This window comes from Helicoverpa zea, chromosome 4 (genome assembly GCF_022581195.2).
Source record: "Helicoverpa zea isolate HzStark_Cry1AcR chromosome 4, ilHelZeax1.1, whole genome shotgun sequence".
Classification (NCBI taxonomy): Eukaryota; Metazoa; Arthropoda; class Insecta; order Lepidoptera; family Noctuidae; genus Helicoverpa; species Helicoverpa zea.
The window spans coordinates 7,692,903-7,715,033 of NC_061455.1; the positions used below are offsets into that span (position 1 = coordinate 7,692,903).

The 22,131-nt window shown below is 35.2% G+C and overlaps 1 protein-coding gene across 1 annotated transcript in view; it reads right to left on the reverse strand.

Moving 5' to 3' along the window:
* The window catches only part of LOC124630097 (vesicular glutamate transporter 1), a 33,993-nt gene extending 24,646 nt beyond the window's left edge, over positions 1 to 9,347 (reverse strand). Inside the window, exon 1 of the mRNA XM_047163825.1 lies at positions 9,240 to 9,347. Coding sequence (XP_047019781.1) covers positions 9,240 to 9,307 — 68 coding nt within the window. The 5' untranslated portion in view covers positions 9,308 to 9,347. The remainder of the gene's footprint in view (positions 1 to 9,239) is intronic.
* Between the last annotated feature and the right edge of the window lie 12,784 nt (positions 9,348 to 22,131).

The window sequence follows — 22,131 nt, forward strand, 5'->3', positions numbered from 1 at the left end:
TACACGCCAGATTTTACACTCAATCTCTATGGTAGAAAAGCGGTTTATATGTCACTGCAACCACATAGATAAAGTGCTGAAATCTGCGCTTCTTTGGTACTTATTGGCTAAGTAATTTGAACTTTAATTATTATGATGAAAAGATAAGTTGTATCAATACTATCTTAATAATACCTATTAAAGTTATAATAACTACCATCGTACAAGCTGTCCATGACGTCAAAAATACTGAATAAAGAAAACGAGACCGAGTCCTTTAGCAACCATAATCAACTTTTTCCTATTCCAGCATGAAGCCAGAAAGAGACCGAAATAATTAACTCCGTGCAAGTCAAACTACGTTCATTTAAATATAATACCGCTATACCTATAATAGGAGTCTGTAATTCCAGTGTGTCCTTTGAAGTGGGATTAATACCGGAGGTAGGTACCGCCCCACCGCCTGTGTGGTCGCGTCCACGCAGCAAATTAAATCTGTGTCCTTTCACAGCGGATTCTCATTATGACAATATAGTTCCCGTAATGAGTGTAAGTCAGAGGGATGATAAAATACTTTTTTAATCCGCCTCTCGTTATGGGAGCTGGTTGATTGGAGTTTTCTAATTTATTTTATGAAAAGGGATGTTTGATATTGATGCGTGAAATAGTATCGAAGTTGGTATATTACTTATTTATTGTAATTTGTTATAGTAGTCGTTACAGCTGTAGGACGTCGACTGCTGGAAAAGGCTTATTTGTATGATTTCAAAATATTAAGAATTTAAGTTATGAACTAGATTCTAATAATTTAATAAAGAATAATTTGTTCGAAAAATTCGTAAAAGATCAGCATTTGTCCGTATAAAGTTTAATAACCGATATCTATATAATTTATAAATATAATTTCATAAACCTTCACATGTTATTTGGTGAAAATACCTCTGATTGAAGCCGGAAAATTAACCCAAATAAGCTAATCGATATGAGACAGATAGAAATCATAACAAATATAAATAATTTACGGAAGTGGCGGCTTATAAGATTTATTTGCGGATCTCTCGTCCCCCTGGCGCCGCGCCGAGCCGGCGGCCGAGGCGCCGCGCCGTCCCGACGGACAGACATAGCGGCGGCACCCAATCTATCGATCTCGCGAGATGACGACACGATTAGCCATAGTTTACTTTATCACCGGGAAGGAACTCATTCTATTCTCTTGTTTGTTATTCGAGCTACGGGAATAATACTAGAAAACAAGAAGCCAGATTTTTGGTTTCAAGTAATTCTATGAAAATACTGAAAAAACTTTGAATGTTAGATTATGTTTAACCTGACACTATATCAATGTTAAAATATAATGAAGACTGACCATAAGAACCATCGATATTTCATGTACTTTAACACTATAGCACATCTCCTTATTCCCATCAATAAAATCCCAAAATAAATCTATTCATGTGCTCTACACACAAAATATTTATCATTAATTGGCCATGTCCACCCGCATCAAGCCCAGAAAGGCAAATCCTCATTAAAATTTCACCCACAAGCCCTCAGGCAAATGGTTTGACGACTATTCGCCAATTAGTTAAGTAACATAACACTTTGACGTCTAACTCCGAGTAACTTCGGTGTGTGCAGATTATTATTCGCGTTATATTACTTGTCTATTGTGTAGAAATACATGAAAAATTGTGTTGTCTATAAATTATGCTATCAGATATCACTTTCCAGTGAAACTGTACCTATATTGGGAAGTAACTTATGTTAGAAACTACAACTTCAACGGGTAAAGCTGCAAAAGTTTCATTTATTAAGTATTCGATGTTTTTAGGGCCAGTAACGATTGTCAAAAACTATATAAACTGTCAATGAAATGAAAACGTTTGTCGAGATACTCCAATACACAGGACAGTTCTTTTAAAATCAAAATTAAGGATATTCTGATTAAAAAGGCTTATTATAACATCATCATCATCATCATCTTCCTGCCCTTATCCCAATTTCATTTGGGGTCGGCGCAGCATGTTTTCTTCTTCCATACTCTTCTATCTGCCGTCATCTCACAAGTAACATTCTTTCTTACCATATCTACTTTCACACAATCCATCCCTCGTTTTTTTGGTCTTCCTCTTCCACTATATCCTTATTATAACATTAATGATTATTTCACAGATACACGCAGATGGCAGCTCTGAAGTGGACAACAAGTGTTTTTTATATATTTTTTTTTTTGTGACTATCATTTGAAACTATATTGAATTGTATAATTGTAATTGAATTTATAATTAAATTGTAATAGACAGCTGTGTTGCTGGGAAGTTTGTTCTTCACCACTTCTTCTTCCCAGCCATAACACTAGGAAGTGGTGAAAGGGTTGTCATGTTTTGGGGGTGCTGTCCTTTTGTATTATTTGATGTGAAAAAGTGCTAAAAACTAGTCTATTTTTAATAAACGTTTTTGACTTTGACTACAATAGACCTTCTAACTTCACTGTGGGTTTTTGGACTAGTGAAACGGAAAATAGGTACTAAGCTGTTTATCTAAGACATCATTATTATCACATCATTATTGAAGCGCTAACAGTCTAATCAAATATTTTATGCATAGACAATGGCAAATCAACCAAACAGTTGTGAATAGATTTTTATAGTCACCTACCATTTATTTCACATAGGTAAGAATATTCCCTAGATGTAACTACTTTCTACGCCGACATAAAGAGTAGCCTTTACATATTTTTTTTGTGTAACGACAGAAACATCTACTTACACGGTTCACGTTTATAATATCAGACTAACATGATGTGATATTGCCGATGAAATGTAAGTATTGCACAAAATAAAGTTCATGATGGTTTGCAAACTTGTGAGTAGGGACGATCCCATGTGACTGCTTTTCAACTCATCCTTGACCTTGGATACGAAGACGATTTACTCATACAAGACTGGTATTTGTTAAAAGGCAGACATAGGTAATAACAGTTAAGCGCTATTCAAATTAGGTATCTCGTTTCAATAAAGAAGGAAGGATGTCGAAGGATGAAAGAGCTCATTTTTTACAATTTATACACAACGCTTAACGTGGCTTTTTAATAAGCCTATTGGTTAAAAACATACGTCTTAAAAACATTTTTTTCTGCAAATTCAAGGACGAACTTTCGAAAGAAATGTTTTTTTCTAAGAAACGGGAACTTAGGAACGAAATAAATTAATTGACATAAAAAGCGTCAGATTTGCATTTTTTATTTAACATTTGCCGTTTTATAACTTTGATGTCACTGTGCTAGTCCATATTGGCAATATATTTGATATAGGAAATATTTCATAACATCGTGAAATCTTGATGCAGGAAGTTCAGGGTGCGCCTTTCCCGGATAGCGAAATTATCCGAGAGAAGGCACAAATTGAGGAAATATAGTTTGTTAGTTTGAGTTTCCTTATTTACGTAGCCTTCCCATAAGTCATATCGATATGAATGTATGATCGTAGCTTCTAATAGACATTTGCATTTATTATTCTGCAGCTATTGAGTTGAATTATTTTTCTTACACCACAATGTTAAAAAAGAAGGAAATTACCCATTTCTTTCAATGTCACCTACAGCTATGTTTTAATATCTATTATATTATCGTTTGCGTAGTGAAATAAATAAAGTCATCAAGCCAAAGTACATCTAAATTAATTCTACACTCATCGTTGCTTTTTAAAAGCCTTCTAACTTTTTATTGTATTTCAGCAGTCAGTTTTGTCTTTATCAAAATAAAACAAAGTGAGCAGAGAGCAATTAATTTAGGGGTCCGTTGTGCAGCAGCGGCCTCCGGCGACGGACCAATCGAGTAATTGTCGCGAGCAATATTCAAATGGCGGAAACAATTAGCGTGAGTGCTCTACACGTATTTAGTTGTCTAAACCTTTTATTGTCTCGTACTGATTGCAAAACAATCATTTATTGCAAAAACATTGGAAAAGTATCTACAATTTGAAGCCGAAAAGTCAGTTTAAACAAAAAATATAAAATAGTTGAAAAATAACTCTTAATAACGGCGAGCGTACCTTTTGATTAATAACACCTCTATGTTGATATTATTAATTAATAGTAATATAACGTACTATCAATTGTAATCAATTAATTGGCCAATTGAAGTAAATTGTTTGAATCTAAATTAATTTGCTTCAGTAAAATAAATATTCCGTGCCTAAAATTCTTCATCAAAACAAAAGCCATTGATAATGGGTGCCTACAGTATAAGCTTCTCGAAGACATAAAGCGTCCAATTAAAATATTAATCCTGCTATTAAAAGATCCTGTACTATCAAGCCGTACAGAGTACTGTATAGTTGAATATTATTGAATAAAAACTGACGGGTTCCTCCCCTTGTCAGCTCACTCTAAATCTCTTTTGTGTTTCGCGATAACGCTACAAAGCCTGCTAATGTCTTTTAAGGACTTAGTGATTTAAACGGACTAAATAATGAACCGTCTACCCTTCCTCTCCGTTCTCGCTATGCAATTTATGAGCTTAAAACCTTAGGGATACCTCACAGGATACAGATGTATGGTGATTTGTTGCATCTAAAGCGAATGGTCATTTTTAATCTGGTGTCTTTTTGCAATAAGTTAAAAAGCTATCTTTAACCAACTTCCCAAAAAGGAGGAGGTCTAGAAGTCGGTGGCGAAATAAACTTTGGTACATCCATTAGACACTGACTTCTAGGCCGATGCACTTAAGAATAGCGTTTTTTTTTTTGCTTTTCAGTGTTTTGGGCGTCAGTTTTATTTTTTTGTAAAAAGTTTTTTTTGGTAGTCATTTTGATATACTCATTCATATATAGGAATCAAGTACTGACACTAACCCTATGTTAAAAAAAAATGGTGTTAAAAGTTCTTATAAACGTTATCAAGTAATCCTCAAAAACTGTAACCATTTATCATAATAATTCCAAGTCCTATCGTAACAAGTAGAGATTTGTGCACAAATCACCGCTACAAAGTACTTATGTGCTCGTAGGTACTTGGTTCCTTGCATTCGGAGCGTTCGCATGACGACACAAATCCGGATGATGTCTGTTTGTTATCAGCGCTGAGCACTCGACTGTACCTCTAGGGCTGCCCGAGCTAACGCAGTAATCGCATTATTTATCGAATCCGGACCATTTGGTATTATGATCCGCGTGAAGGGAACTTTGTTCTTCTATTTCGACGGTTCAAGAAATCGTAATATTTTTACCCTATTAAATTAATAAAATCCATACGAATCTAGTTGGTAAACCTAACACTCACCATTTACGATACGTTATTTTAATTAGGTACTTTATAATACTTTCATACATAAAAAAATAAATACAGAAACATCACCACTAAACCCAAGTAGCACAAAACTGTTGCTTAAGAGCTTTAGAGCCAATCCGATTATTACCAAAGGTGCCAAGATCAAGCGCCAGAGCGTGCTCTACAGACCTGATGCAGCAGCTTTGCAGCCAAAGGGGCACAACTTTTTGCAGTCTATAGTTCCATTAGAACTTCATAGTAGAGGCATAAAAGCGATATAGGAGTGGCAACTAATAATTAACACCATACTAAAGATCTTATGACGATGATTGAATGAATGACAAATTTAGCTGAATGAAGAAAACTTCACTGATCGTTCACCTTGTCTCTCATTTATAAAATATATTTGTTGTTCCTGAGTCAGACATTACTGAATACAAATAAATATTAAGTGAAGGTAAGTGTTTTTGAGCTATATTTTGTATTATATGGTAAGTAGCTACAAACGCAGATCAGTTTATCGTGAATATAGTTGATATTGTTGATGTATTTTTAACGCGCCTCAATAATTACCTCAGTATATCGTAAAATATATAAATTATTATTACATAAATATTTTTGTATCACATACCTACACGATATTGAAATTACATACTGGACTACATTCGTTTTTAGTAAGTTGCTTGTTCGATATTTAGATATATTTTACTACAAATGCGATAAAAACCTATAAATTTCTCGACTACTAATAAATAATTATCTTGTAAACATGGCGTCCATTGAAAGCAGCTTTAAGTTGCAACTTCCACCTTGAAAACTCCTCTCTGCGCGTCATAGCGCTAAGCTTCACTCTTCTGAAGGTCCAAGTAATATCTGTACCTCTATTGCAGTTCAAGTCTGCACTGTGATACTGCAGATATCAAACCACACTATTAATGGCTACTTGTTTAGAGATCCGTAGAAGTCGTTGGAAACTCTATAATACGATGATATATTATTGTTAATTGTTTAACACTTAAGTACCATGTGTTACCTTGTTTTCAAAATACCGTTCAAAATAATTCAAACTTTTAATGCACAACAAAATAAACAAGAACTTTGCATCTGTCCATTTAAATGGAAAAAACGGAGTGTTTCACTATACTTAAGAGTAAATAAATGGAGCTACTGATTTTTTTTATATTCTTGAATAAATACATATTTTTTGTTATAAGTTTTTTATTACTTCAAGACAAACATTATTTTTCCTCTGTAACTGATTCGTTATCAGTAATTGAGAAAACGAAATCTACGGGACCTTTGCTTGTGTTTATGAATAAAATAACAGAATGTATCCAAATGAGCAGGCAATGTCTATTAACCTCCTGCTTCTATTGTGGAACCTTAATGTGGTTATAAGTAGAACAGAGGATCAAATTCCTACTTAAGTCTGCACAAAAGAACAAATCACTTCTGCAATGGAACCTTTAGTGGCAGAAAAGTGTTAAATATATCTTTTATACAGTTCCGTTAAAAAGTCTACAATTAGAGTCTTTATGCAGTTCTAACGCGTACATCAGTGGCAATAGAAACTCTTTAGCAGCTTTAACCTTTAACATAATTGTTTGAACTCTCTTTTAGAGATGTAGGCTGCAAATGGGTTGTAGAATGATCTCTTGTAAAACCTAGAGTGCCATTTGGTTCAGTTTCTGCTGCCTTAAGTGATATTTACAGCTATGAGTAGCTACGGAAGCAATAGTAGAACTTAGAGTTACTTTCGGAACCCCTAAAGCACTACTGTACAGCTAACAGTTGCAAAATAGGCTGCTATTTCCACTAGTGTGCTAGTTGGGAAGACCTAATGAAGACAGAGAAGGAAAAGTGCGTATAAATCAAAATTAGGCCAGGTTGAGAGTTTGAGAAGCAGGCCAGTTTTTTTCCCGTACATACATGAGGAAATTGATATAAAATTTACACTTGCTAGTAATATTATTTTTATTAGTATTTTACAATGATATTTTCAGTTACCTACTATATTTACAAAAACAAAAAATGGAGGATTTTTTTTACAGTGATTTCCTTTATAGTTTATTGACTGTCTGACAAACTTTTTTATGATTACCAATATTGAAAACAATACATGTATATTTAGAAAATATTTCAAATGAATACGCGCATCAAATGATAAAGTGTTTAAGTCAAGGATATTAAAAAAAAAAAAAAAAACCCCTTTTTCGGACAAGTTACATCCACAGTGTTTTTTAAAGGACACAAGAACAAGGCGGTGCCAAAAAGGAAGACTGATGCATTTGAAATAATATTTCTACAAGTGCGACCCTACGTACAAAATGCTTGTTAGAGAAGCGTCCGATTTCTCCGCCCTTATATTTTATTTGGATTGCAACAAGTATTATCCTCCTGTCAATATTATCAGCGATCGTATCGCGGCTTCCAACTAAATTGCTTCGATTCCCCACGCCTTGCCCAACCGTCAATTGTTTCTTTTTGTTTATCTCCTGCTTCCATATTTTTAGCAACGTCTACGTTTTCTCAAACTTGATTTGAACTCACGGTTGCAGTTAAAATATCTTCAGATTCTATTGTAGTTTTATAGACAAAAAGAAATGAAAACTTGAGTATGACGCATTCATACACAATTTTTCGTTACTTTTACTCCGTTCAAAGTAATTTGTGAATATCGTGAAAATAATACATATACATATAATAAGTTAATATGATACATATAATACCTAAGTTCGGATTAGGTCCAGGTTGCTTTCAATTGCTGAAGGTAGTACTTGCCTGTTAGGTACTATTTGTAACATACATTTTGTTCTTACTGACAATGATAATTTTCTAAACGGGACGGTAAGAGAACAATATGAACTGTTGAATGTACGTTTTCTCCAAATAGTGGAGATATTTTGTTTAAGTCAAGAAGATTTTTTATTTTATTATTCATATATTAGATAAGGTCATCAAACACGCGATGCGAAGAAGAATTGATATGTAAAAGAAGCGTCCGTGATTTTGCATATGCTTATTAATTATATAACGAGTATCTGTAATGTATTACTAAGATCTCATTACCGCTAACTGCTGATGTAAAGACAAGTTGTCTTATATCTTTACGTAGCTCAAAAAGTTATGTTTAATTGCTACCAGTTATTGCATTAGATTATTGTAATTACCTATACTCCTAAACTTCTTTAAACTCGAGCATTTGTAGAAAACAGTCTAAATTTCAGTTTGAGTAGTGTAGGTTTTATTATAAAGTGGGTCGAAACCCAGTTGGCAGTATACACTTATGACTTAGTTGACATAATTGGCATTACCCCAATATGCTGTAAGGTTAGGTCAAAGTTTCGTTGTTTTAAAGGAACATTTACCCATTCCAAAAAAGCATACTAAACCAGCTATCCAATGCTGCAATTGTTAACAATATCTTACTTTCTCGTTTCTATTCATCTTCAGCCTTTGTCACTGAGAACCTACTCAGAATGCTTACACCATCATTTCAATAATATTCTTCCATAAGAGCAGTTAATACAATAATTCCATGGTAAACATTATGTGGTAAGGTACGTCCAAAAAACTATCTATTGTAATCACTTTTGAAGCTACTTTCTGGTACTGTATCTGAGAAATATGTCTTGTCTATGTATCTAATCTTAAAAGATTACATTGTCTTCAATTTGATTGGACGATGTATTAGTAGATAATAAGATGCTGCATCCAGTTTCCCAGCGAGAACTGGCATGAATTTGTTTAAGGCCTGGACCCTTTTATCCTGGCCTGAACTGTCCTACTGCTGGGAAAAGTACTGTCCCACCTGGTCTCCACACCTATCGATCCTTCGAGTGTTCCCACCAACGGTTGTACAAAGATATAATGTGAGTATTTATAACAGTCTTCTTAATAGTCGATTATCAGTTCTGTTTAGACCTCCTATTCAAATCAGCAGAATCCTTATACGAAAAGCCTAGAAATATCATATAAATACAATGACTTACTTGAACAGAAGGGGTTTGTTGGCGAAGAGCCCCGAGGCCTTCTCCTTCGCGGCATTGAGCCCCTGCATGACGCCGGTCGCACGTCCCACATCAAATGACACTCTGCACTAACACCTGACAACAAATTATACCATAAGTCTCACAATTATATTAACATACTCTTGTCTGGATAAAGATTTATGTGTGTATTTTTTTAACGATGTCAAAAATCATCAAATGACCCCTCCCGCTTAGGTAGCAGCGGTCAGAGAGTGTCAGACTCTTACTGACTAAAAACCGTCGTGTTCCATCGTGGGCCTTTTATGTACCAGGGCCGCGTTAACTCTTTCGAACAATCCCGCAGCCCCGGCAGACCTTGGCCCTGCTGGGCCCCGCTGATGTATGTATGTACTACTATACTATCTCGGATATTTTCGCCTGAATACTCGCAAATTTTGTAGCTTAATGGAAATCCCTCTTAAACATGACCTATATTATTGCTGTCTAATAATAGCTGAGCAAAGCCAAAAGTTCTTCACTGGTCTTGTATGAGTGTCCGCAACAGTACCCAGCTACATAGATCTGATAGTTTTTTTTTTTTTTATATTTGACAAGAATGTGTTACAAAATATTATATGGCGTTTAGAAGTTATATCGTAAATATTATAGTGATGATGCTATTTTATGCAAGCCTGAGGACTGCTACCTCATGCTATAAATAAAGCGTCTCACTCACGGATCTAAGTGCTTTCAACACAAAATGCGCGGATTAGTGAAATGACAGTCCTCGGATTAGTGAAAAAAGTATTTGACAGATAAAGACTATACAGGTTTCTTTTGAGCTGCTATGGAGAATTAATTTTGAGTCAAAATGGTTCTTCGGCTCACATTCTCGAGCCATTAGACTGTACTAAAACGTAAAAATTATGTAGAATATAATCATTGCATACACAGATACACTTAAATCGTCTTTGTGAAGGAACAGCTGGCATGTACCCGTTTGAATATCTTTATTTTCTTTGACCCGTCAGAGTGCAATGATGACCTTTCTTTGTTCGCCCCGACTTTAACTTTTTAATGCTACACAAGAATTATTACTGACACTGATCGCACATTCGATCCTAAACATTTTTTACAATAACTGGGGTTTTTTTTATCTACTCGTACGTACTTCGAGATAATTGTTAAATATCACTGGGGCTACACATCTCAGTTGCACTCTCGTTAATAAATAAATGAAACAACAAATTGTTTCAGCATGACTACCGCCTTCGTATTACATAATCGCCCAGTGTGGACCGGGCACACACCTATACATAGGCGAGTACATATATACATACTAGCTGTATCTATATACATACATGTTCTTTGCACACCACGTTAAAAACAAAGTATATGCAGAAATATATCACAGAGTATTGCATTGAAAAGATTCTTTACAAATATAATAATTAGTACTTACATTTTTCAGTTCCCTGGCGTAGCAGCTCCGGCGTAGCGTCTGTCGATCGTGTAGCTCCCCGCGCGCCTCTATGCTGTAGCGCTACGGCTGCGCGTAGCCCCGACCGCCATTGGCCGCTACGTGTACCGACGTAGCTGAACTCCGACGAATCACAGTCGGTGCTGTAAATGGGGCGGGGTTTGTTAGATTTCTGAAAATTTTCAGTAAGTCCCAAAATATGTACATATTGATGTTAACCCTAGCAATGTTATACTGGTGCATGCAGCCGTGCCTAGCATATAGCCCGACGCCCACAGACATGAGGAATTCAAGTGAACTAGCTGCAACATTGATGCCTCGGGTAATCGATACGAATTGTATGCTAGAAACATCCATGTATGAATATATATGCGCCTCATTTTATAGCTATGCCTTTCATACATTTGCTTTGATTAAATATCGTTATTATGACATCGCAAAAACATATTTAACAGGCTTCAACATTATACCTATGCACCTATCATTTTGCAATAAATTAACACAATATTTACTAACATTTATAAACAATATTTTCAAGAAGTTTAATGAAATTCGATACAGGGAACTTCTATTTTGAATAACTACTTTCGCAGACAACAATTTAAACTATATGTTTTCTTTCTTACTGCCACATGTAGGAAACTTGTTTTAAATACATGTTTTATCAAAAAACTAAGACACGAACCCACGAACTAAGAGACTAGAACATGCTATTCTAGGCGTCTACGAATAATTTGAATATTCAGGTTCAAAGGTCTCCTAAATAAATACAAGATGTCTTCTATTACAGTTAGAGATTACTCTTATAATATTTTGGAATCTAACAAAATTAAACTGGTTTTAACTATCATCATCCTCCGAGCCTTTTTCCCAATCATGTTGGGGTCGGCTTCCAAATTAAACTGGTTTTAACTAATTCCCAAAAAATAAAATGGCCAAAGGCGTTTCCATATGTTTGAATATACATGAAAATAGTATTCTTTTGCTGTCCTTATTTTTAAGAGCTTATTAAAAAGAAAGAGAATTCTCTATACAGAAGGACATTGTAAATGTTTTCGTTTCATATTGTATGTTTCTCGTTTTACTGTATGTATGTATGGTACCTAGCCTGAGCTGTACAAATAAATGTATTCTCTTTCTTTGCTTCTATTGTAGAAAATCTGATTATAATCCTTTTAAATTTCAGGCGCTACATTATATAATTGTAATAACAAATTGACTAATAAAAGAAAATAAACCGACTGATATGACTCCTAGAGTCGGTGTCCGCAGGTCTGTTGGATGTGTTTATTTTGTCACCGCCTTCTAGAGCTTTTTTTAAGGAAAAATACTTTTTATTTTATGTTTTTAGTGCCTGGGTCTAAAAACATAAATCTTTTTAATAATATAATAATGGCGTTAAATCTTTAATTATATGAATAAAATATGCCAAAACACGAGACAGCTGAATCGTAAAGCCTAATAGGCAGTCATTATATCTATATTTCAGTAAAAGATCCCTTCAAAACGAACAAAATAAGCCTAAACACTTCTAAAATTCTATCACCTCCATCATCAGGTCAAATCTTTCACAGTAACAGCATTTTTACCATGGCGAAATTTTCCAAGTATGAAAATGATCCACCAGTGTGAAAACGCTGTTATGTAGAATAAACACACGAATATCCAGAGCTGCTCTAGATACCTTATAGTTTCCGTCATCAGATCCTGACCTGATGACATGAGACTAAGTATGTGACTATTTCAAATCACAAATGATGTTCCAGTCTGTCTAGGCTTCTATGTGTCTTATGTTTCTAAGTATAACTTGGATACCAATGGCTGATAAAAAGGTGAAGGAAAACATCTTGAGGAAACCTGGACTATATAGTCTGAAATCACCAACCGGCATTGAGCAAGCGTGGTGATTATCGCTCAATTCTTCTCCGTGTGAGAGGAGGCCTGTACCCAGCAGTGGGACGATTAAAAAAAGGCTAGGCTTCCTTAATAAATTGAGAAAAACCAGTTCAATTGTGAAAATTGTTTTGAAGTCGTTTAGAAAAAGGACTTGCCAGACACAATCCTAGTTATAAAAATATAATATTCATTCCCTTTCCATTAATTTTACGCCTACAGTATACATGGAACTAAAAAATAAACTAATATTTTGTTAATAAAACTGTATTTTTCAACTAACCATTACTGCTTGTGAAATGCAGTAGATAAGTAAATTATTTATCACTCTTTCATCATCGTCATCATCATTTCAGCCATAGGACGTCCACTGCTGAACATAGTCCTCCCCCTTTGATCTCCACTCACTTATCACTCTTTATTAAATCGAAATTATTAATAAAAAGGCAAAAACAACTTCAAAACGATTAACGACAACCGTATTTGGTTTATCTCAATCAGTTGTTCTCACTATCGCCTGTGTATTGACTACACTTCAAGCTTGAATCTCTCAAGGCAAATCTTAAATTATTTCAACAGTAGGTAATCTCCTATGTATTTATTTATGAAATAAAAATCAAGTTAAATCCGATTATACAAAAAACCCAAATTGTATCATATCTAATCACATTAAATTAAATGCGTTAATGTACTGGTTCATATAATATGTCGATTAACACAAAAAAATACATTAAGATAAAAAATAAAATGTACGAGAATTAGAACACCGTTTAAGAGTCAGTCAGTACAAACAATGGAAATACTCCCTTGAAATGTGACTGCTGTCAACTGGTCAAAACATTCGATACTCCATACTTTACACATAATATTGTAAATTATGAAAACGAAAATGACTCCTATGGCCAAACCACTTTTCAATCTAAAAGCCCTACCAGGCATTGTATCAAACGCGATTTGCCTTCTTCACCTATGATATTATTTTCCATACAGATAATAAAAGCAAGTTCAATAATCGTTTCAGTTATTAAACGCTGCTGCATTCGATACCAATATAACATGATCGCTATATCGAGCCGACTTCATTTCACGGACAGAGGAGCTCGCAAATGAAGTTTCCCCGGTCCACCGAACCCAAAGCCGTGGGTCTCAGCCACCAGAACTCATACACGAATGGATGCGGTAAAATATTATGGATTGATGTCTGCTCGGTAAGAAATTATACTGTTAAAATTAAGAACCACACTTCAAAATTATTTTTTTTCATTTGTGTAAAAATGTGTGTAAATCTTGGAATAAGAACTAAAAGAATAAGAAAGCATTATTAAAACGATGCAGATAAATTCCAGTATTACCTAGTATTACTGCCTTTCTGACTTGTGACCTGGTTGCCAAGCTTTTGAGATTTGTGAGTGTTATCCATAACAATCAAAGCTGTAAATATAGTGTCTCCAGCTTTTATGATCACTATTGGAATAAGAGCACGACATAGCCATTATTCATGTAATATATTCATACTGTTATAAATTCCGTCGGAGTAAAACTAGCCATCCATTAAACAGTTCGTAACTCCGGTCCATGATTCATATTGCTACGCTCGCTGAATAACGCGTTTGAATCAAAATTTGCCCATCAGAGCGTTTTAACTTTTTTTATTACGAGCTCCTGTAAGCCTTTTGAAATAGGAAATATTTTTTGGGAGCTACCATCGGCTATCTGTTCCTCATTAACGTTTTAACAGAAAATTTTAATAAACATTTTCATTTGAAAATCATTTTTGTCTCAGTCCATGTAAAGGACTTAAGACATTTTTATTTATGAGCTTAGTATCGAGTTTCACAAAGAAACTCGTTAAACAAAAGACGACAGAAATTAAAAAATCTGTGTACTTAGTTTAGCGATGTTGTAAATTTAGCTTACGAGGCGAGACCACCCTCTTAGCAGACGATTAATGTATATTTTTATACCGTGAAACGTCAGATTGGGGTGAACACAATCCATTTAAATAGTTATAAAACCGTCAAGCGTGCAACTTGATCATAACGAGTCTATGTGACGTCAGCTAAAATGGAATTTGTGAATAAAATAATTGAAATGATCAAGGAATGTTTTCAATTTTGAATTAACTGAAACTTAACTAATATAACTAATTACTGCGGTGATTGAAAATTATTTAAATGAAAAGCTTTCAGTGAGAAGGTTGTTGTTAAAAGTCTGCATGAAGATAAGCTTTATTTTATTTTACTGGCAGAAATGAACGCAAATCAATGCAGTATAGGAAGTATTAGTCTTAGGGAGTGGTTAAAATAAATCTTACAAACTTTCTACTTCACTAACTAACAAGGCAAATTAAATAAAATCTTCTAAACGTTACGGGTAGCAAAAAACTTGAAGGAAATCTTTAGCGTAAAGGTTAAGTAATAGGTACTTAGTCTGAATGAGCTATAGATCTTTTTTACTCTGAATCTTACAAAATATTATGGCACAAAGTTCGAAGTCAGTCATCTCCCGAGCCTTTTCCTAACTACCTATGTTGGGGTCGGCTACCATGCATAAAGTTCGAAGTAATTTCAATAATGTCATTGTTACGAATAAATATTTCTGTCAAGTGCCGCCGAGGACAACTCATTTCATTACCGTGCGCAACGTGAATTTCTTTAAATATATAAATGAATAAGAAAATAAGAATAAATCATAAAGTAAGACTACTTTGAATACAGCTAGTCCTTAAAAAAGTCGTACGTGATTTTATCGGCAAGTATTAAGAGTGGCAAGTGGCAGCCACTTGCCAGTGATCGACCACTCGGCGATATAGCGCACTCAGCTCTTATCGGCTCCGTCGCTTACCACTTTACAGCGCTGCATTTGGATGACCCTTCATGGAAACAATGCGACTTTCAACCTGTCCTACATATGGAGAGATTCGGTTTCTAATGGGCATATTGGTAGCTGAACAAATAAAAACTAGGGAATCATAAGTGCATTGAAACTAAGTGATGACAATGATTCAATTTCAATACCATTATTTTTATTGCAGAACATAATTTAGCTAAGATAAGTAAGTCGCTTATTGCATTTATCTGGTTTCAATGCACTTATAATGCCCTAGTACTTGTAGTTAGTAGCAGAATGAAATTCAAAGTACGACTAAAAGACGTTCAGTGGCCAATAGGTTTGTGACACAAAAAATGAATGTGCTCGACTGTAGTTTTATCTTGAATTTGGGTAAAATGCTAAAATTAGTCCAGTTGGCGAAATGATAAATGTACAAAATTTGAGTTTCACCAACTGGACACATTCGTGATGAGTCTAGTGTGGCGAGGTGATGAATAACCCAAATGTTTATTTATAAGTGGTTAACGCTGACTGCCGCTAATGAGTGATCACTTTTTCACAAAACGATGTTGACTCTCCTAAAATTAACTGACAGGTAGTCTCTGTTGCTACAAATGCTATGAGACTAGACTACATGTATTATCAAAATTGGTTAATAAGTAGTTATTTAACATCAGTATGTAACATAATGCAAAACTCATTTGATAACTGATAACTAAGTATATTGTCGAAAATCGCAATTTTGTGACACCTCATAGCTCCTCCAAACGTACCTTTTTCCACACGATTACATGTCACCACCACTACCTGGGGTGGAGCTCCCCTCTCTTTCTCGCCTACGCGTATTGTATCGTTCTGTCCCCCTCAGGCTCGCTATTTATGACTTATTAACTTCTCTAAGGTATCATGGCAACGCTCCCACGCCGCCCACGATTTAATATAGAAAATTGTGAAGTCAACTGAGAATAACTCAGGACACAGTTTATTAAATTCTTTGGACTCGTGCTGATTTAATTTCTAGAAGTTTATCATGCGAGTTAATTAATTTGATTAACTATAGGAGTGCAACGGTAATTTAATCACATCTCTATATAGAGCATGATCTATTCTGATTTGTGAGCGCGGTATACTCAAAAACTGCCTCGTTGGTCTAGCTGTCGTAAGTGCGGCTGCTGAGCACGAGGTCTCGGGTTCGATTCCCGAGTCGGGCCGAAATCGCTTTGTGGGTTTTAGAAGACTTTCACAAAGCAGCCCGGAGCCTGGAAGCTGGTGATTGATACACCCGTGCATCGGAGAGCACGTAAATGTCGGTCCTGCGCCTGATCTCTCTCCGGTCGTGTCGGATTGCCGTCCCATCGGGCTATGAGAGTTAAGGAATAGGGAGTGCACCTGTGTCTGCGCAAAATGCTCGTGCACTATAATATGTCCTGCGTAGTTGGCTGATCTCCTTACATGAGAACAGCCGCCGTAGCCGATAATCGGCTAGGAGGACATCATCATACTCAAAAACACTACGTTACAAACGGTAGAGTGCTGAGAACATAAAAAAAATAAGCCAAGCCGCCTGTGACTTCTAACTGCATTTCAATTGCATCTATGTATTTGTTTATTCTAACAAAGGACAATGCCAGGGTCTGGGCTCATAGTTTGCCCAGCAGTGGGAGTAGTTCCAGAGGGTTCCTTAGTGCACTCTGAACACGTAATGCAAATATTTTTGAAATCGCTCCCTGGGGTCCCGAGGAAAACCAGTTCAAATATTCTCCATGAAGAGTCACTTGACAAGGCCTGAGCCATTTGCCCAGTAGTAGGAGTGTTTGGAATTGGTTCTTTACTTCACTCTTAACACGAAATTAAAATATTTTTGAAATCGGTCCCAGGGGTCCCGAGAAAAACCGGTTCAAATGTTCTCCTTAGATATTCACTTAACAAAGTCTTTGGCATTTGCCCAGTAGTGGGAGTGGTCAAAATAGGTTCTTTACTACACTCTTAACATGAAATCCAAATATTTTTGAAATCGGTCCCTGGGGTCCGGAGAAAAACCGGTTCTAATATTCCACATGAACTGTCGCTTTACAACGCCTATGTCATTTGCCCAGTAGTGGGAGTGATTGAAATAGGTTCCTTACTTCACTCTTAACATGAAATTAAAATATTTTTAAAATCGGTCCCAGGGGTCCTGAGAAAAACCGGTTCAAATGTTCTCCTTAGATAGTCACTTAACAAAGTCTTTGGCATTTGCCCAGTAGTGGGAGTGATTGAAATAGGTTCCTTACTTCACTCTTAACATGAAATTAAAATATTTTTATAATCGGTCCCAGGGGTCCCGAGAAAAACCGGTTCAAATGTTCTCCTTAGATAGTCACTTAACAAAGTCTTTGGCATTTGCCCAGTAGTGGGAGTGATTGAAATAGGTTCCTTACTTCACTCTTAACATGAAATTAAAATATTTTTATAATCGGTCCCAGGGGTCCCGAGAAAAACCGGTTCAAATGTTCTCCTTAGATAGTCACTTAACAAAGTCTTTGGCATTTGCCCAGTAGTGGGAGTGGTTAAAGTAAATTCTTTACTTCACTTTTAACATGAAATTAAAATATTTTTGAAATCGGTCCCTGGGGTCCGGGTGAAAAACCGGTTCTTATATTCCACATGAACAATCGCTTCACAAAGCCTGTGCCATTTGCCCAGTAGTGGGAGTGATTGAAATAGATTCTTTACTTCACTCTAAACATGAAATCAAAATATTTTTGAAATCGGTCCCAGGGGTCCCGAGAGATTAATCTGATAAGACTTTTCTGCCAAATAAGTCTTAGGATCTCGCTGTCAGGATCCAGTGCTGGAAAATGTTGGAATGGGTTTTTTTTACTGTGATTTTCAAATAAATTCTAAAAGCGTTGGATTCTAATAAGAACTGACAATGATTTTCTGAAAAAAAAGGCAATTACCGCAATATTTTTGAATTTACGGTTTAAATCTACAAGGTGCCTGCGCAATAAGCTATCTTCTAGAAAAATCTTATCAAGAGGAATAAAATAAGCTCGAACATGAGGTAGTTAGTAGATACCGTTGAGGAGTTCCCTCGTCTCTCTGTCGTCTCCATTGTCAGGTCAGATCTTAACCTTTACAGTTTTGTGGTGTCTGACACATATACCCGAATGACAAGGTTTTACTCGATATGTGTCTACAATTTTTCGAGAGTCGCTCCCGATTTTTTTAGAGGTTCCATCACCAGACCCTGGGCCGGATGACAAATGAACCATTGAGGAAGTAAGCCCTTACAAACAATAAAATAATTGTTGAAATCGATTGGTAAACGACGGAGTTATGCACGTACAAACGTAAAAAGAATACAAATGAATTAAGAACCTCCTCCATTTTTGGAAGTCGGTTAACAAAAAGTAGTCGTGTACAATACCTCGTATTTGTCAATGAATATAATTCATTTCAATTAAGGTAATAAAAGTGGAATAGTTAAGAGTTCGTAAGCTTATTTTTATGTAATATTGAATAAGAGTCAAACCAGTTTTTCTCAGGACTCCCGGGATAGATTTCGAAATGCTTTGGTCTGGGACCTAATATAAGCCTATGGAACATAATACACTATGCAGTTACTGTGGGCAACACTTGAGCCCAACTTCCATACAAAGATTAGCATTGTCCTTTATAAAAAAAAAATATTTTAACACAAACTACGAACGACAAGAGACAAGACCCAAGAAGAAATACGTTTGATGTTATTTATCAGGCATATAAAAAACAATAAAGATAGACACATTCCAAATTTTCTATAGCCACAGAACACAAATAAGCACATAAAATAAACATTTACCTATTGAAACCTGTAGAAACTGTATCACAAAGGAAAAAAGAAACCGTTTATGTTAATTTTATTTTGGTATTGAATTTGAACAGTGAAAAGCGACACGGGACTACAATCCGTATCCTCCAGTGCCAGATTGCGATGTTTGCCAACCGATCGCTCCTTGGGGACGCGACTCAACCAGTTTTCGCTCACGAAGCAATAAAATACCCCTAAACCCTCCAATATTTATTGGGCACTCGCTGATAGAAAATATCAAGTTGCTGAATTATTAAACTTTTGTGTGGGAATGTCGTATTAGTGCAATCTGGTTTTTGATGAAAAAAAAATGTTTCTAGGAACTTTTATTCCAGTTTTAATTATATTTTATTGAAAAAATAAAGGTGAAATAAAATTGAAAGCGCTTTCAAGCTGCTCATTACCCCGATTTACAAAAGTAATAAATTCTCAATAAACTTGTTAGTATAACATAACATATTAATGGTTATTTTTAGTTTTCCATAGTACCTATAAATATTTTTAGTTGTTTGAACATCGAATCATATTAAAAGAATAAATTTTATTATTTTTGGTAATTTAGTTATTTAAACATACGACATACTTTTCAAAATCTGAAGGAAAACAATGCATTGATAGTTCTTTTAATGAAAATTAGGTGCTATAGTTAGCACTCCGTCATTGAAAATCTGACGAATCAGCAAATTGTTGTAGGTTTTATTATTATAGGAGAGTTGCAAGTTTGTCTCATTTTCAAAATCAGTCCGGGTCGTGGATTTGTGCCCGTGATCACTTTGAATATTTCGAAAACCAACAGTCAATATGTTTCTGTTACATATAAGTGACTGCGCTATTGTGGACGAGCTGTTAGTCAAATTAATTCATTTGTCATCACCTGCCTAGACTTGTCCCATTAGGGTTGACTTACTGTATGACCGAATGCACTTTAGTAGAGGGAGAGTTTACATGGGAGACTGTTTTCAAAATGATAATCTCAGTTGCCAAATGAATGCTACTGGTTAATGTATTCAATGAACTATGGTTGTGATTAGCTTCAAAATAGCAAATATTAAAAAGTGTACAATGAGTTTTTAATAATACCTACATGAATTTATATTAAGTCCGCACAGTAGCAAAATCGATACATGTATACAGAAAAGTAATAACCTGAAAGCGACCATTGTCCCATCTACGCAAAGGAAGGAGACCAATCGGTTTTGCATCTCATTTCCTCTTTTCCAATACGAATAATATCGACCGATGATACATAGCAACCATTGTAATAAATAGCTATATGTTAATGAGATTTCAGGTGAGGACGAACGGGCGGCGCCCGCCGTGGCCCCGCCCCTGCCAGCCATTGTCTTCCTCAAACCCACCCGAAATTGAATAAATTAACGTTAAATTTAATAACTCTATTAACGTTTTGTCGACGCAAACAACTCCTGACGTATAATAGTTGAAACGTTTTCAGGGGCGGGTTCGTTATTAGATTAGATACGTTCACTGTTGAGGGGGACGGTAGAGCTTTCCATACTGATTAATAACATGATCCATATAAAATGGTATACAAAACAACATTATTTTTATCTGATCTAAAGGCCTACTGTCCCCTTTTGTTGTCATTTGCTATGTTTTGCGAAAGCTGATATAAAATTCAAATTGACATTGTTTGAACAAAATTATTGAACATTATTATTATACATTATACAAAAGAGTAAATGGTTTCTGCCATTTTAAAAGAGAACATAAAATAGTCTTTCGCACTGCTCGTCACTTAATTTTAATAATATTTAATTCTTTTTTCCATTTCTAAAAAAGGAAGTATTAACCAACTTAGAGCCTATGAGCTGTTTAGTGAGCCTTGTTTTGTTTTTCTTTCAAGATTTTACAATGAACCGGAAAATGTATATAAATACTACTCATAAGTATTGGTTAAGATTGTCTAAAGCTTGGTACCGAACACGAAACACCATTACTTATAAAATACTAACAGCTAGTGTGCCTATAAAGTTACTTTTAAATGTTTATCTGTCATTTAATCTGAAAAGATTGCTATGCTGAGCATACCTTTTAAAACTATTAACAACGACAATACACATAGCTATTCATTAGATCAGCGGTTCCCAAAGGTGTTCCGCGGAACCCTGAGGTTCCGTGACAAGCCCTCAGGAGTTCCGCGAAAATTCAAGATTCCCATGTGGTAAATCGTGCCACTTTTGACAATATTAAATCTACGTTTATTATTCATTTTTTACAATATATATATTCTTTTCTTTTTGCGTTTACTTTGTCAATCTTCAAGGAGAAGGGAAGGAAACTGAAAACTATTAACATAACACCTAAATTCAAGGGCGACTAAATTATTTTCTGTCCCGGGCAGCAGACAACCACTCTACGCCACTGAGTACGTCTCCAACCATATAACCAGTTGCCAGTAAGTGTTTTTACGTCTTTAGGATTAAGGGTTCCGAAGTCAAAAGAATTCGGGAACCGAATTTAACTTAAACAACATTTTCTTTCTCTCTACGCTTTCATTTAACTTACATGCATAAAAAATAAAATATTATACTGAATTTTTCATCACTTGGAAAATCGTTTTTATAGTATAAATCGTTTAAACTTTTGGAAAAGTTTTTACCTACAGCTGATAAGTTTTGAATATGTCATAAACCTATATCCAAAAAAAAAAATTGTACTTAATAAACACAACTTTCATAAATATGAATTAGTTTAGTTAGTAGAACTTTGTTTTCCTATAAATCTTAGCTTTATTTGCTAGAGTTGTAAACTATTGTGTTAGTTGCAAAACTCAGTTTAATTAAGTTATACACCGAATATAAGACATATGAAGTTCATCCGTACACTCTCGTTAAATTAACATGTAATAATAA